Consider the following 15,949-nt stretch of genomic DNA (forward strand, 5'->3'; position numbering starts at 1 on the left):
TTTCCTGCTTCCCTTTTTTTCTTCTTCTTTTTTCCCTTCCTCCCTCGTTTCCAGGATGGGGGTGCCAGGAGAGGCTAATGAGCTGCAAGTCGCTAATCCTGGCCATGGGTTTTGGAGACCAAAGACCTGGAGCCTGCCATTGACCTGCACCCCTCTTACCGCTTTCTGCCTAGACTCGGCCAGACGTTGGAGGGCCAAATGTCCATCAGGAAATGAAATGCCATCTGCATGGCATTTTATCTCGCGAGCCTCGACGATCCAAAATCAAATCAACAGGGCTCGCAGGCTCGCTTGCAATCCAGACTCCAACGATTGCAGGTGCGCGTGCGTCCCAGCTTTCTTTTCCCGGCGGTGACAGTCATTTATCCCACGCGCCATGCAGCCCTCACAGGATCAATTGATGCTAACTTTTCATGTATCACAGACTCTACCCGTCTTACAGAGCTTAACTGACGATGGAAATCCGGTAGCTTCATCTCAACACAAAACGTGCCCGTAGAATTTTGAGCGAATACCTGCTTAGACCCCTCCCAACTCTCGCCGATCTGTCACCCACAGCACTTGGCGCTTGTGCCCTTTGCGGCTTGCTCGTCTGGCTTAGAGTTTGCCTGTGCATCCCACTCGTAGGTGATGTACGTGTACTGCTTTCCCGATGCGATGGGCGGCGGCTTTTCTTTTCCAGAGATGGCCAGATTCTGTACCTACACGTAGCTGTCTGTAGCCCGTAACCGGTCGCCAATCGCCAGTCGCCAGTCTTGGCCTCACGTCGAACGGTTGAACCCCCGTTTCCGAGTTTCGAACCCTCTGCCTGCCCCTTCCTTCTCCAAAATGCCGAGGAGGCTTTTGCGGCCCGGCTTGCCCAATCAGTCCTCGCGGACATCAAACCATGGTCTTGCGCCGCGATGCACTGTAGCATCCAGTTGAAACGTGAGCACCACCATCTCGTTGGGAATCGATCCAATTATGTCATAACTCCACATGGTCGGTTCCCAACGCCGCTGATTGGGATGTCGGCCTTCACATCGTTCGACGAAGCCACTCTTTTTGCCCACATCAGAGACACATCGTTGGTATGTCATTATACATCTCATCCGACGGGATTGGCAATTTGCTCCATTCTGGTGGTTCGGTTGCCTGACGTTTATTGTACTGTACTCGGCCGTCTCGCTCGTCCAGACTCCAGATAACTGGAAGCTGCACTAGGCTAAGTATGCGATGCCGACCATGTAACGGTACCTACCGACGCTTTGCTTCTTCCCTTGCTCCCCGCCAGCCAGCAGTGACGGGGGATGGGATAAATGGGATGGTGGATGAAGGAGTCAATCGGCCTTTCGGCACTTAGCGATTTCAATTCAGGGTCCTCTCGCCCAACGACCCAGTCGTGCTTCAAGCCTTCCCAATTCATGCACATTTAGATCATCGTTCCAAGGAAGCCAAGGTGAGCGCTACCCTTTGCGCTACCTTGCGCCTCAATGCCGCTCGTTCCCATGCTATCGAAGCAATCGATGTGATTTGCCCGGGATCCGTCGCACCGCACGATTTCTCGCACAATGTACTGCCTTCATCACCGCCTCGTGACCTGTGTGAGCAGGGGGCGCGGGGCCCAGCGACACACCATACACCACTCACACGTCTAGGACATGGAGGAGGGGTTGAGGGGCATCCAGACATCTGTCCAGTTCTGGGTGATCAGCCACTCCTTGCCGGGAAGTAATCGTCCTTGCTCTGCTAACTTTTGGTAATGGGCTGCCGACTAGCCGCACATCTTAGAGGCCTTGGGCAGCCCGGGCTTGCCTCGATAGGGCCGACAGCTTTGCGGATAGCGACAAGATGGACGGCGCTGGCCCTTACCGCCTCCCAGCAGAAACACCCCCGGCTTTTCGATTGGCAATTGGTTGTGTTTCAGCGCCTACCTAACCTCTAGGTACCGTGTGACAAACGATAGCCGGATGCTTGCAGCTGTGCTGCTGTACCACCGGTAACCGCAACCACCCAAAAGCCCGAGTCTCCTTGACGATAGAGGAGCCTGTCACATCATCCCGGACGACTGCACGGCGCCAACCACGAGCAACGCGAAGCTATGTGTTGCCGTCTGGTGAAAATTTTCCTCGTGGTGTCTACACCGCTTGGTATCGTACAAGCGCTTCCTCCTCGCCAGCCGGCCTCGCGATGTCCATGGCACAGTCGAGCACGCACTATGCGACACAGGGTGTCGCCTTCTTCAGTCAGCATCGAGGAAAACAACATGCCAAGTCGTCTGTTCGGAGAGATTGAGGATGCACTAAAGCTGCCTCGTTATCTGCACTAGAGACAAGCAAAGGAGCTCGCTCCCACGTTAGCCCCTGCCACGAACATTCTTAGTCCACCAACCGCCGACTTGCCCGGCCACGCTCATTATTCGTTAGGCTATTTCAACGTACACTACATGACAAAGTGGATTGTTCTGGAAACAGCAACAAGACATGCCGCTGCTGCCTATCCCAGAGCAGAAGGCAATGCAGCTTCTAGTGCCCTGCTGTCTTGAGTCGATAAAAGTCTACCTAATGGGGTACATACAATAAGGCATAAATCGGGAAGCCGGTGTACAAACTCAATCCCTCCTCACCTACATACAGTAGAGTGACGAGAAATGCGGGCATGCGACGGATGGAATCCATAGCTTACTTATCACTGGCGGACTGGCATAGACAGACGGTCTTGTGTCGAGGGGGATCGCCGTCGCCTACCCGCTGGTTCTCTAGTGTCCCCGTTGAAGAAGAGTAGGCACGAGTAGAGTCGAACCCATCTGCAGGGCTAGATGGCCGAGAGCAAACGAAGGATGCACGTTTGTCGTCCAATGGCTCGACGTCAAGATACGTGATTTCTATCAGATCTGGCCGCGCTTGAGGCGGCTGACCGTATTTTCCAAAGGTCAGACCCAGGAATGGTCAGGGAGGGATCGGGGTCCTCCCCACACTCCTACTGGCACCAGCCAGATGACAAGCCTATCTGCTGCTCTACATCACTTTTATCCCAAAATAACGAATCGCTGCCCCCACCCACCCTTTTGCGACTGGAGGGACCTTATCGTATGGAAGGCTTGGCGGAGCCCTCTGTATGTACCGCTACCTAACCAACCAACCTAGCACGCCATTCCCACAGTTTGATGGATGGGTGGATGGATGGATACTATCGCAGCACACATCACCGATTGTGTGTGTGAGAGAAGAGAGAAAAAGTTTGACAGCAACGATAAGAAATCACATAACGATTCCGGTCGTCAACAACCCATCTGGTCGATTAGCTCAGTTGGTTAGAGCGTCGTACTAATATTCTCTCTCTTGCGAATACTAAGTAATGCGAAGGCCATGAGTTCAAGCCTCATATTGACCATGAATTCCTGATCCCTGGTCCCTTTGGGCAAGCAGGGAATCATCTTTTTGTGCGTTGCCTCGCGCGGTGTTGTTGTGTGCACAACGAACGCCATAAGCGCAGCATCTGTCAGTCAGTCCTATCTCTTGTCTCCTATGTGGATGTGCAAGGGAGGCTTGCCTATGTTCAATGCTGCTCTCCGGCACGGGATGGATGTTCTTCGGTATTGTCTCTTGTCTCTAACATCGAATTTGTGAAAACAAAAATACAAAACTAGTAACTGTTAACTCCGACGACGGAGATACCAATCAACGCAAAGAATCCGAGTTGGGAAGCCTCCCCCACCATTTCCATTTCGTGCATATTGACGAGCAGCCAATGACAGACATTGGATTTCTTACCTATTTGGGAAACCGCTTCACGGTTCCTTTCCCCGCCACCCAGAAGGGTTGCCCAACTGTACATAATGTAAGACGGCTACAATCGCGTGGGGTTGGAGTATTGCGCATAAAACAAACATCAGTTGGTAGAAAGGCAGCTAGAGGAGTATCATCAATACACACAGCCATCCTGACCGGCCCGGCTTATACAGAGCGGTAAGCAGCAGGGTTGAATTTGCTTGCATGCGACATCACCCCGAGTCCTTGGTGGTGGTGACGAATCCCGCTGTTACCTTGCCGAGACAACGACTTACCGAGTTGGTCCCCTTTCTTTCTTTTTTCCTCTAGATGAGGCAATAAGCCGCGGCCATCCAATTGTTCTCACAGAACACCGGCGAGAGCAGAAGTCCAAGGTGATATCGGTCTGGTTCGCTATATGCTTCATCAGGCCACCGCATCGGGCCGTTGCGAACAGCACGGCAGATGCGTGGCGCCACCATGTGTGCCTGCCTTCGAATGCGGTGAGACGATGGGCGGCCTAGGGTTCAGCCTTCTCTCAGCCTCCTGCTGTATCCGGAGTCGAACTGCCGCTTGGGTAGGTATTGATAGCGCGCATCATCTAGTATGTAGTATGTATGAATGGGCTGGGAAATCCCCCAGTCTATTTCTGACTACCGACCTCAAAATAGCCAAGCTTGGACCTTGAACATCTGATCCCTCAGGCCACGAACGGATGGCGTGTGTGCGCCGTAGTATATAGATGTAGATATGTGTGTATGTAGCGAAACATTCCCCCAAATCCTTCGCTGTATCACGATGTACAGTATCACAGCACGACCGGCCGCACCCTCCTCTCCTCTGCTCTCTCGCCCTCACCGATGGCTGTGGGCGGGGACAATGCCGATGCTGCTTGCGCTGCTTGTGCTGCTTGCTCGTCGAAGGGCGATAATGCACGCACAACGAACGCCTGATCTAATCTCGGGATTGCAGCTACTCTCTTCCAACATAGCTTGTTTTTATCGAGATCTGATAGAACTTGGCCCTGACCTTGGCTAGCGTGGTTGACAGTTAGAGTGGACCGCGCCTTCTAAATGAGGCATACGGCATCTTGTCAATGCAGGGCCGGCACGGGTAAAAAAAAACAGGTCGTTCCCTCCCCATTCAAATGTTGGAAGCCAAGAAGGGGAAGAAGAAGCCTGGAGAAGCAAAATTCTGGAGGTGAGGCTGACTGACCGCCGGACCCGTTGAATGGCCATTAGTAGGTATCTGGTCTGCTCAGCACTACCTACATGTACGGAGTACATGCATATCTTTCCTACCTACCTACCTGCTTGCCCACAATACGGACTTACTCACTCCCTCATCCACTCCGACTGCAAACCGCAATCGCGCTCTCAGCTCGGCCATGGGGCCGCCTGCCAGCAACAGAACAACCGAAACTCACATGAATTATTACTTCCTTGGAATCCCCTACCAAGGACCATGCGTGCGTGCTTGCAGAGCACAGGTATCCAGCCAACAACCCCTCACCTGCTCCATCAGCGGGGGTGCTGTTTGCAGCGCATAGATGGTTGGGCCAGGGTAACCAGGATAGTTAGTTGCGGGGAGGAGACTGAAGTGCATAGTCAAGACTCAAGACTCACGCTCCCTGCTCCATGTGGAATTCGATGGGTCTGTATAGCCCGGGCGTCGCCCTCGCCAGCCAATCACCGTTCGTGACGGAAAAACTCCCCTAATGCCCGTTGCCAAGGTGGAATGGAATACTGACATCTTACTAACCAGCTCGGACAGGAAACTTATTCTGTGGGCTCATGACGTACTTGTTGACTTCCCGACTGAGAGAGGGAGAGCAGCCTTGTTTCCACGTTGGGAAAGTACTTAACCAACAGAGCCCACACTGGCAGTGCTGTCGTGCTAATTCGTCTGTGCCATGAGAAAGAGGGTCAATGTTCACGACGAACCTTGCATGTGTTCTTGAACGGCGCTGACACACGAAAAAGAAAAAAGAAACAACGACATCAGACGGGAGACGAACCCGCCGCTGCTGATGGAGGGGCTTGCAAAATACACACTTGCGACTACCACCTATTGTTTACTGGCCAAAGCAAAGCTGTAGGTGACACCGTCATGACAGCCCCCCCCATTTGCATCTTCCACGACTCGCCGAACAGGCCAAGACCTCATCGCAGCCATACAGCCAACATCCACTTTGTGCAGCCTCGCCATTGCCATTGCCATTGCCATTGCTATTGCCATTGCCATTGCCATAGCGTGCGGTCGGTGAGTATCTTGTTCATCCCTTCTCCGGAAGCCATCTTGTTTAGTACGAACCACCCCTCGCCCTCCACCTCTTTTCCGAAATCCCGAGAGATCGCGGATGGGAATATGCCAACTCAAGGACCCTTCCTTGTACTGGTACGGGTCGGGAAGCTACCGATCTGTGCTGGGGCGCTGGCTACGTGTTAAAGGGGACGGGCGGTCGGAATCATTGATCCCTGGAGAGCATCTAATGGCGCAAACGGAGGAGGGGCGCGCGCGCCTCGGTCCGAAATAACGTCAAGTTTCTTGTTATTCCAACCTCGCTTGGGGAGTCGCCAACCTCCAGATCGGCGCCGGGGCCCGAGCCACGTATCCCAGGCTGCTATACAGCCCACGGTCACTAGTCACACGCGTGTAGTTGTCATATACCAGCCTGGCTACTGGGTAGGATCCACGGTGAGCTCCTGCGCAAGGGGGCCGCTATGTTACTCCCTCCCCATGATGATGATGATTGGATTGTCCCGCCTAGCAACGTGAGCGGCTGTGGCTTCAGTGACAGCAGGCATCTATCACTTGCTAATTCTGACCCCCGGTGTCTTAGGGAGCATCGCCCCTTGCTTCCGCTGTTGATCACTGGTCAACATATACGTAAATGCATGTAGATACATACAGATAGCAGCAGAAGTAAACATCATGGACGCCGATTTTAGCCGATTGCCCTGGCATCGTTCTCGCCCGTAGCCTCAGCGTCAAGCTCCGAAAGAGCCAGCTCACCGTTTGTTTTCTTTTCTCGCCTAGTTTGTTCGTCACCGCTCAGACAGCTAGCTCGCTTGAGTCCGCCGCTATGTTATGCTTTTCTCGGTCTTTTTGTTGCTGTTTGTGCTCCAGCCAGTCGTCTGCTCGCGGGTAAGGAACGTCGGCTGTTGGGACCGGCAAGCCCAGGAACTCGCATAGCGGCGCCCAGCCCTGGCCAGGCCTATACTCGAGCAGCTTCCTGCCTCGGTGCGAGGCCTCGTCCCGGACTACCTAGTTGTGCTTGCGGTAGAGTGGCAGGCCCTGTTGGGGGAAGTGGTTAGACCTAGTCCCACGTCAATGGCTGTCGATGGGCCAAGTGCACACCGTTCTTGGCTAAGTATGAAGCTGAGAATGAAATCGAATTATTCGAGAGGTGAGAAACATCAGGAAAAACGCAAATAATAAAAGGAAATTGAATATTGAATCTATGGTATTGGACCAGACACTGATGACGCTGCTGATACTACTTGTGAATTGAAGAATCATTGTCACAACTGAAAAGGGGCAACGGGTTAGGGAAGCACACGATCACAGCAGCCTCTGCGTACGCTCGCCATGGGCTCCTCGGTGGAGATGGCGGCGGGATAGTCTGCTAGACCCTTTCCGCGTATACTCGCTTGTCAGCAGTGTTTCGTAACTCTTCATTAGTAGAAGTCCAAACAGTCCCTCCATGCTAGATTCAACAAGCTTATACCCACTCCCGTCCAAATTGCAAACTGAGGAGCATCTTCCAAAAACAAAAAGGGGGATTGCAAACAGCCTACGCTGGGTTCCGGTCCGGAGCAGCCCCAGGACGATGACTTTCATGGCGAGTTACTTGATTTATCTTTTGGGCTGTGTTCCTGTTGGCGCCTATTGATACCACTAGCTGGAAAAATGAAAACACCTCCGATGACTATTGTGACATATAGGGTATGCAGCACGCGACGACTTGGCCGCACCCAGCTACTTGCCTGCATGGACTTGTCTTGTCCGAGGAAGAGATACGGCTTCGTCGTGCTGTGTATGGCCACAGAAGTGATCAATACCTTGGGACTAGTCTTTGATATAGAACGTCGACTACTGACAGTTGGAAAGGAACACTTCTTGGTGGCCACAGTTGACTCTGGCGGCACTACATTTAGTCTACCAGTAATACGCAATACATGTCGAATGGTTTAACATATCTTGATTTGTGGCAATAGTCTAGTTATGGTACATCAATACTACACTGGGCCGTGTCATACCGACTGTGCTCCCTCTCGCATGGCTAAATCGGCTATCTACCGACCTCTCGCCTCCAAATGAGCATACTTCGGATCGGATTCGATCCTGACGATCCTGTCCAGAGCTCGCCCATCCTCCAAAGCATACCCCTTGACGATATCCAGCTTGTACTTGCCACCTTTGATCTCGATAGGGGCGAAGCCCTCTCCGGTCAGACCGCGGCGGATAGCGTTGAAGAACTGGCCGATCGCCCAGGCGCCGTCGCGGAATGGTGCGGTCATGAGATGGTCCCTGTTGTACTGCTGCTGCTCCTTCTTGCGCTTTTCCCACTCCCGGCCCATGCGCATTTTCTCAATCTCGGTGGGCTCTGCCTTCTTGGGGTGGAAAAGACGGGTCTTCATGATGATCTCGTTCGGCTCCACCACGATCCTCTTCAGGGGAACCCGGGGATCGGAGTCAACCGCCGCACCAAGACCTCGAGCTGGACCTTGTGGGAGACGGCGCTGTTTCCAGCAACACCACCAACCAGACCGGGGCGGGCGCCGGCGGCAGTGACGGGCTTCCCGGCCGCCGAGGGAAGCACCCTGATCAGGCGGACGACGTGGGCGGGCATCAGCGCAAAGTTCATGCCCAGGAAGCCCAGCATGACGGCGACGGCACTGAAGGCGTACGGGATCCAGTCGCCGAGCCCCGGGGGGCGGGTTGTAGACGTTGTAGTAGAGGTTGACGACGGCGCCGCCGATGCAGACGAGCCCGGCCGCGTAGCTCGAGGCGAGGAATATGCGCTGCGGCGCCGCTTCGAAGAGGGTCGCGCCGTGCTTGTTCTGGGCGAGCCGCAGTGCATACGACGAGGTCGGGCTGACGGCGCCGATGCGCGGCGGCGGCGCTTTGGGAGCAGCGGCAGCCGCTCTCGGGGCCGCATTGCCTCTGGCGGTCGCTTGGCCAAGCAGCTGCCGCGTAGTGGAGTTGAAGCTCCTGCTCAGGGGGCTTCGCACCGCTCGTGTGAGTTGTGTCGTGCTCTCTGTGAAGAAGGTCTGTCGCATCGGCTGCTTAAGCGAGCTTCGCATTAACAGGAGGACCGGGTGGGTAAAGCCCCGACATTTGGAGATGGGAGCTGCCATCAAGCTCCAGTTACCGGGACCTACGCAAATTGCATACCCCGGGGTTGGTGTTGGACTGCAATGGATTGAGTTGCAGTTGGTCCCCGAAAGCTTGAGAGAGCTTCACGATTTGGACCAAGCATCACAAAAAAGTTCCACAGGTGTGTCGGCTACCGGCGGAACTTTCCGGCGTCAACGAACACATTGATTCGTATTGTTAGAGGCCAGACCATGCAAGAAGATTATATTGTTCCTATTTTATATATTTTCTATAAATCCATCAATCTGAAATACAAATACAAAAGATATAGATAAAAGTACAGGATACACATGCAGGTATAGCTATTAATGCAATAAATGCCTTTGGTCCAGTTAGCGAGTGCAGACTAGGTAGGTAAGAAGTAACCAGCATAGGTACATGTAGAAGGCCATTCCGCGCCGAAAGACAGTAACCTACGAAGTACATCCCACACAACAAACACTCGTGACATATCCAGGCACTGCGAATACCCGTAGAACACGAAAGTGGGTGAGTATAGCACTGTTAGAAATCGCTCGTATCAATACAGTCCAGTTTGTCTTTTTCCTTGGTCAAAAGCGAGGGAGTTTGCGAACATGAACGGAGTGGGTTTTTTCTCCCCTTCTTCTTTTCTTTCCACGTCTGCTGGAAGGCCATCGGCAGAGGCCGGAGCCGCTGTCCCCAACAAGCTCTAGGTTAGGCAATTTTTTGGTGAGTTGACTTGGCAGTCCGTAAGCAAGCTCCTCCAGCTCCGACATTCAATTGCATTGATTGGCGTACCTCGTACCTCTCCAATCCCCAAATTGGTACGAAAAAGTTCAATTGAGGTCGCCAGCTTGTCCCGACACATCCCTCATAGGAGTGCATCCCGCAAAGCAGACATGGCCTCCCTCGCGACCGCCTGTCGCCTTTCTGCCCGGCTGGCCAGTCGGACGGTCACCCAAGATGTCGCAGCCAGAGGTAAGGAATACTCTCCGCAATCTGCCTGCGTGCCTGCCTGCTTGCCTGCCAATTGATGCTGACGTGACTTTCTCGTCCTCGCAGGCTTCCGGACATCCGCTGCCTCGCTCGCCGCCCAGAACTTCACCATGCCCGCCCTCTCGCCCACCATGACCGAGGGCAACATCGCCTCGTGGAAGCTCAAGGAGGGCGACTCCTTCTCCGCCGGCGACGTGATCCTCGAGATCGAGACCGACAAGGCTTCCATGGACGTCGAGGCCCAGGACGACGGCATCCTCATGAAGATCACCCAGGGTGACGGCGCCAAGGGCGTCCAGGTCGGTGCGCGCATCGGTGTCCTGGCTGAGGCCGGCGACGACATCAGCTCCCTGGAGATGCCCGCCGACAACTCGAAGCCCGCCGCGCCAAAGGAAGCCAAGAAGGAGCCCGAGGCGGCACAGCCCAAGGAAGAGAAGAAGCCGGCCGCTTCCAGCTCCCCGAAAAAGTCCGCCCAGAAGGCCGCACCCCAGAAGTACCCTCTCTACCCCTCGGTCGAGCACCTGATCAAGGAGAACGGCCTCGGCGAGTCCGCCATCAGCGAGATGACGCCCACCGGCCCCCAGGGCAGACTTCTGAAGGGTGACGTGCTGGCCTACCTGGGCAAGGTGACCGGCGACCGCCCGGCCGAGATTGCCAAGCGCTTCGAGCACAACTCGCATCTCGACCTAAGCAACATCAAGATTGCCAAGGCGGCAGCGCCGGCGAAAGCGGCCAAGAAGGACGCCGTGGCCGAAGCTCCCAAAGATCTCCAGATCTCCCTCTCCGTGTCGCTCGCCTCCGTCATCGAGGTCCAGAAGCGTATCGAGAGCACCATTGGCACCTTCATGCCCCTCTCGACCTTTATTGCTCGTGCGGCCGATGTCGCCAACGACGAGTTGCCCCTGCCGTCCAACTACAAGCCCTCGGCCGATGAGCTGTTCAACCAGGTTCTTGGCTTGAACACAGTCAGCCCCAAGGTCTCGCGGGGCTACTACCTGCCTCAGGTCGCGGCTCTGCCCCCTCTTCCTTCACCGGTGTCGCCCCGAAGCCCAGGGCCAGCCAGATGGACATCATCGACTTCCTGGCCAGCGGCATCAAGAAGAGCACCAAGACCGCCCCCAAGCAGCAAGCCTCGGGTGCCTCGGGCATCTCTACCGGCGTCAACACTTTTACCCTGACAGTGCCCCCGGCGGAGCAGAAGCGGGCACAGGCTTTCTTGTCGCGGATGAAGATGGTTCTGGAGAACGACCCTGGCCGACTGGTGCTGTAAAGGACGACTTCTTCAAGCGGGAGAAAGCGATTTATGTAATATAGGCGTTCCTGGCAAGCAGAAGGGGAGCAACTTCGGATAGACCATTGCATCAATACTTGTGGACTTTATTCATCAATCAAAAACCTGAAAGTATATCATCTTTTCATCGTTCTTCAATTTTGTTTACTTTGGGGGACAATGTCCGTAAGGGGCTCGCTGTCATAAAACCAAGTCTTATCATAACCGACGGACGGGGGTACATGCTCAATTAACACCGCAAAATAGTATGATAATACGCCAGACACCACCGCTCGTACGCACGCAATGCTCCTCAGGGCTGAACATATCCGCCCCTCTCCGAATATTTGTCGCAAACGAAAAGATGCGGGGAATCGAGGCAATCGGGGCTAAAGCCGAGGGGGTCATTACACTCTACCGGCAGGATCAGTGACAGTCCCCCGTCGTGCGCGTTCCGCCTTTTCTTAATTGATTGACTGACGTACGTCCATTATAACAGGCTTGTCAGAGTCTGCCCTGCCAGCAGAGACTCGTCCCTCTCCCACCCATCCCACGACGCCGCATCATAGCCATTCGGCCGCGTCGGCCGCACATGACCAATGGTGACGCCCGCGACCCTGAGCGGCTCCTTGGGCCAAGCCACCTCGCCGCCGAAGCCCGGCGAAAAGGCCTTGTGCAGCATGTCCTCGCGGAACAGCTCGGGGTATAGTCTCTTCATGCTGCGCAGCGCGCGGGCGCTGACCTCGTCGACCGAGTCGCTGTGGCGCAGCTCGAAGAAGTTGCGATCGTGGGTGTCCCAGAGGTGTTCCTGGACCTCGAGCGGGTAGGGCCCGAGGGCGTGGAGGAGGTAGAGGTCGTACTGGGCCAGCGAGGTGCGGGCGATCCAGGAGCCGCCGCTGACGGCACGGCGGTGCAGCGCGGCGAGGGTCGCGATAGTGCCCAGGATGCCCGTGGCGTAGTCGGAGATGGGGAAGGGGGCACCACGGGCTCCTCGAGCCCCATGAACCAGCCCTGCTCCCAGGCGACGCCGGTGGCGCAGTCGGCGATTTGCTGCCAGCCGGGGCGGTGCGACCACAAGGCGCCCGGGATGCCGCTGCCCCCGAAGCAGTCCTCGGCCACGTAGACGATGCCGCGGCCGCGCTCTTGCGCCTTGGCCGCCAGGCTCTCTGGGGAGTAACCCAGCGATGCGAGGACCCCCGGCCGGTAGCCGTCAATGACGACGTCGGCGGTAGCCAGTAGGCCCTCGAAAGTGGCCCGGTCGCGAGGGTCCTTGAGGTGCAGCGACGTGGCGTGCTTCCCCGTGTTGACGTCGAGCTGGAAGAAGGGGACGTCGGGAAGCTTGGCTGAGGTGATTTTGAGGACGGATGCGCCGTGAGCCGCGAGGGAGCGGCCGATCGTCGGGCCCGCTATAACTCGGCAGAGCTCGAGAACGCGTATGCCGGCCAGGCACTGGATAGGACCCGAGGTAGAGTGCTGCGGGTCACGGTCTGGGAAGGGGACAGGTGGTGAGGGGGCGTCGAGCGAGTGTACTGTAAATGGAGCGATGCCAGCCAGAGCCTGCCCATGGGCAGTGCGGCGGAACTGGTCTTTGGTCAAAGCCGGTGCCCCGGCTTGCCTGTACTTGTGGTTTTTGTGCTCCAAGTCCGCAATGGATAGCCGGTTGACCGCATTTTCGATCATGGCAATGCATTGGCGATAGTCATGGCTGCCAGTAAGGAACGGGGGCAGGCCGAGCATGCGCAAGGTTGTACTGGCCTCCAGCGAGCCATGAATGTGATAGTATTGTCCTGCGTGACATGTTTCATATAGATTGGCTGACAAACGCCTGTATAGATTTGATTGTGCCTGGTTGAGATCGGTATCTGGTGGCTTCGGGTCAGCACTGGGCTGGGGCCAGCGCATCAAGCAAGGGAAGGGAAGGGAAAACGGAACGACGTACCAGGAAGCCGATACTTGATCTTGGGATGCGCCTTACCCATGCCGTCCAGGGTGGTTATATAGGCTGACATTAAGAAACAAGTTACTTTTGCCAGATCTACGTCAATAGTCCGCCCCTGCCTGCCGTATCGAAGGTCAGTGATGGCTCCAGCCAGGCAGCCCTCGAGCGCCTTGAGCGCGCAGCCTGCTTCCTGCTCCTTGAGAGGGCATGGGAAGCAGGGCTTGTCACCGGTAGGCGAGGAGCTGGAGAAGGTGACTTTGTCAATGTACTGTTCGAGCTCACGTGGAAGCTCCGACATGCATGCGGACACCAGAGCCTGGAGCGCACAGTGCGCTTCCGCCGCCACCGAATACCCAATAGGCCCCGGCGTATCAGCATCTATGGCCGTGTCATTGCCCATTGCAGCAGGGCTGATGGTCAATACGAGATTACCAGGGATATGGCGAGATTAAGTGGATTTCTTTTCTTAGAAACGAGCTGAGTTGGGAGAAGAAGAAAAAGGAGAATCAGGCCTTCGCATCCCCCAGGTATCTGCTTAAATGAACCGAACATGTTTGTGTGTCCGTTGTCCGCGCAGTCCGACAAAGCACATATAAGCAAGCAGTCGCGAATGTAACGGACTAGCGGGATCTACCTGGTTCTGGCGAAAAGGAAAGAGAATTCCTCTTGCGTTGACGGTATCTCAACCGGGTGAAGGGGTATGAGGAGTTAGTGTGACGAAATCATGATGGCGGTAGGGCTGAGCCTGGATGAGGGTCGAGCCGAGACGGTCGTGAACCACGTGTGCAGTGGCAGTTCTCGTAAGCTCAATATTGGCCTGGAGAACGTCCAGAAGCAGACGCTTGCAGTCGCGAGGCGCATCACTAGGGGGGGCTACTTCCGCGCAGTTTGGCAGGAGGAGACGACAGGTACATTCATGCAGCATCTCAGATGCGTCAGAGTTCGGTTTCGGCTCACTAGCGTGGCCCTTATGACTGGCAGTGCTGCACAGGGAGAAGAAGAAGAAGAAGAAAAAGAGTTTCGCTGATGTGCATGATGCACGCTTCTCTGGAGGTGGGAAGATGTTCGCGGCCAAAGGCAAAAACCAGGCAGTTTTCGTGACATCCAGCCAGCCCACTGGCGTTGCAGAGCCGTCGCCCGGGCGAATGAGCAACAATACGAAGACCGGTGTGAAGAAAGCCGAGGTCACGACGCGAAGATGGACATCACGCGGTGGTTTCGTTCTCGTCCTGTGCTATGTAGTATTACGCTACCACTACTTGGGAAAGCACAACTCGAGAGTTGTGTTGAGGAGCAGGCAGGCTAGCCAAGGTTGGCGAGAGAGAAAGGTCGATTGCTGCCTGTCCGCGCTGGGTAAATGTGCTAATAAGCAAGTGAGGTAGTATTCGAGGAGCGAATGCTGGGTAGGTCCGGCAAAAGGCAAGGGGAGAGAGGTTGCAAAGGTTGGAAAGCAATATTGGATGCGGCGGGCAAGATCCGATAAGCGAGTCAGCCGTAGTTGGAGAGGAGAAGTAGCTGAAGTTGGGATGAAGCCGACTCCTCGACACGAGAATAGATGTACGGAGAACTTGAGACAGCGCCGCGTCGTGCTGTTATTAATAACCCCCGAACCGGACAAAAGGCATACCAGGCAGCCGGGCTGCAGATGGTGACGGGGGAGGTTTCCTGGCCAGGCCCTTCAAGGGCTTCCATCGTAAAGGGGTAGTGTCATACCAATATACACACAGCCATAGTATGGGTAGTCCTGGCGGGCCATGGCAGACTCGTATCAATAATGAACGGGATCTGGATGAATCGGGGTACAGATTGAGATCTTCTGATCAATGTTAGATATGAACATTGCCCAGAAGGAGCCCCGTGGGGGTGGTTGGATGATTGGCTGCTACAAAGTCTATCTGGTGGGCTTTAGGTGCACTATCCGACGGCTTCCGGGTCCCCACACCGGCTTCCCCCACACCGATCAACTGATCAATCGACAATGGCTGTCTGGGCTCATTCCATCACATCAATAGCATGGCATAGCATGGACATGACATGGCATGGCATGGCTGCACGGATACAGCTTAGCGAGTGCCTGCTTGCTTGGTGTGCTGACATATGATATACGAACATGGATTGATCCCGGCAGGCACAGAAGAAGCACAGGAAACGAGTTTGGGTTGGTTATATGGCCCGGCCAGCCAGGATCTCGTTGGTATATGGTGCTCAAAGCAATCTATCCCAACATTGAACCAACTGCCGATTCGGAAAGGTAGGCACATCATGTATGTGTGTTAGGGTACATGCTACTTAAGGCAGATATGTACATGTATGCACTTTATTACATCCATTGATTGATAGCTGACACCTGACTTTGACAGGCATCAATTCTGCTGTACCTGCCTACATGTACCTAGGTAATTTGACGCCCCGAGCTTCGGATTGGGCGATAGTTGGGAAGGAAGTAGCTATCTTGGAAAGAAGTAGGTACTAATGCCATCCATCAATGGGAATAGAAATGGAAGGACCAAGATAAGTAAAGGCAGTTCTTTCCAACTCCATGTGATGACTACCACTCACTGTTTGCTACCCGGTAGAAAGCCCAAGATAGAAGGAAGGAAAAACACCGAATAGGCCGATTCCTAGATCAACATAGCAGCATCCCGGGCTAAT

At 54.9% G+C, this 15,949-nt stretch overlaps 4 protein-coding genes across 4 annotated transcripts; 2 read left to right on the top strand and 2 right to left on the bottom strand.

The window, feature by feature from the left end:
* Positions 1-8,047: 8,047 nt before the first annotated feature.
* PG997_004323 (uncharacterized protein) lies at positions 8,048-9,112 on the bottom strand (the record flags this gene model as incomplete). The annotated part of the gene is made up of 1 exon (XM_066808638.1): positions 8,048-9,112. The coding sequence occupies one exon, from the start codon at positions 9,110-9,112 to the stop codon at positions 8,048-8,050; it is 1,065 nt and encodes a 354-aa protein (XP_066672256.1).
* Positions 9,113-9,991: 879 nt separating this feature from the next.
* On the top strand, positions 9,992-11,358 carry PG997_004324 (uncharacterized protein; the record flags this gene model as incomplete). Its single annotated transcript, XM_066808639.1, has 3 exons — positions 9,992-10,070; positions 10,155-10,983; positions 11,055-11,358. The coding sequence occupies 3 exons, from the start codon at positions 9,992-9,994 to the stop codon at positions 11,356-11,358; spliced, it is 1,212 nt and encodes a 403-aa protein (XP_066672257.1).
* Positions 11,359-11,848: 490 nt separating this feature from the next.
* On the bottom strand, positions 11,849-13,697 carry PG997_004325 (uncharacterized protein; the record flags this gene model as incomplete). The annotated part of the gene is made up of 3 exons (XM_066808640.1): positions 11,849-12,348; positions 12,369-13,145; positions 13,298-13,697. The coding sequence occupies 3 exons, from the start codon at positions 13,695-13,697 to the stop codon at positions 11,849-11,851; spliced, it is 1,677 nt and encodes a 558-aa protein (XP_066672258.1).
* Positions 13,698-14,024: 327 nt separating this feature from the next.
* PG997_004326 (uncharacterized protein) lies at positions 14,025-14,271 on the top strand (the record flags this gene model as incomplete). The annotated part of the gene is made up of 2 exons (XM_066808641.1): positions 14,025-14,205; positions 14,228-14,271. 2 exons carry the CDS (start codon positions 14,025-14,027, stop codon positions 14,269-14,271), a joined length of 225 nt encoding a protein of 74 aa, XP_066672259.1.
* Positions 14,272-15,949: the final 1,678 nt, after the last annotated feature.

The sequence above is a fragment of the Apiospora hydei genome (assembly GCF_038363865.1).
Source record: "Apiospora hydei strain CBS 114990 chromosome Unknown utg000004l_segment0_segment0, whole genome shotgun sequence".
Lineage (NCBI taxonomy): Eukaryota > Fungi > Ascomycota > Sordariomycetes > Amphisphaeriales > Apiosporaceae > Apiospora > Apiospora hydei.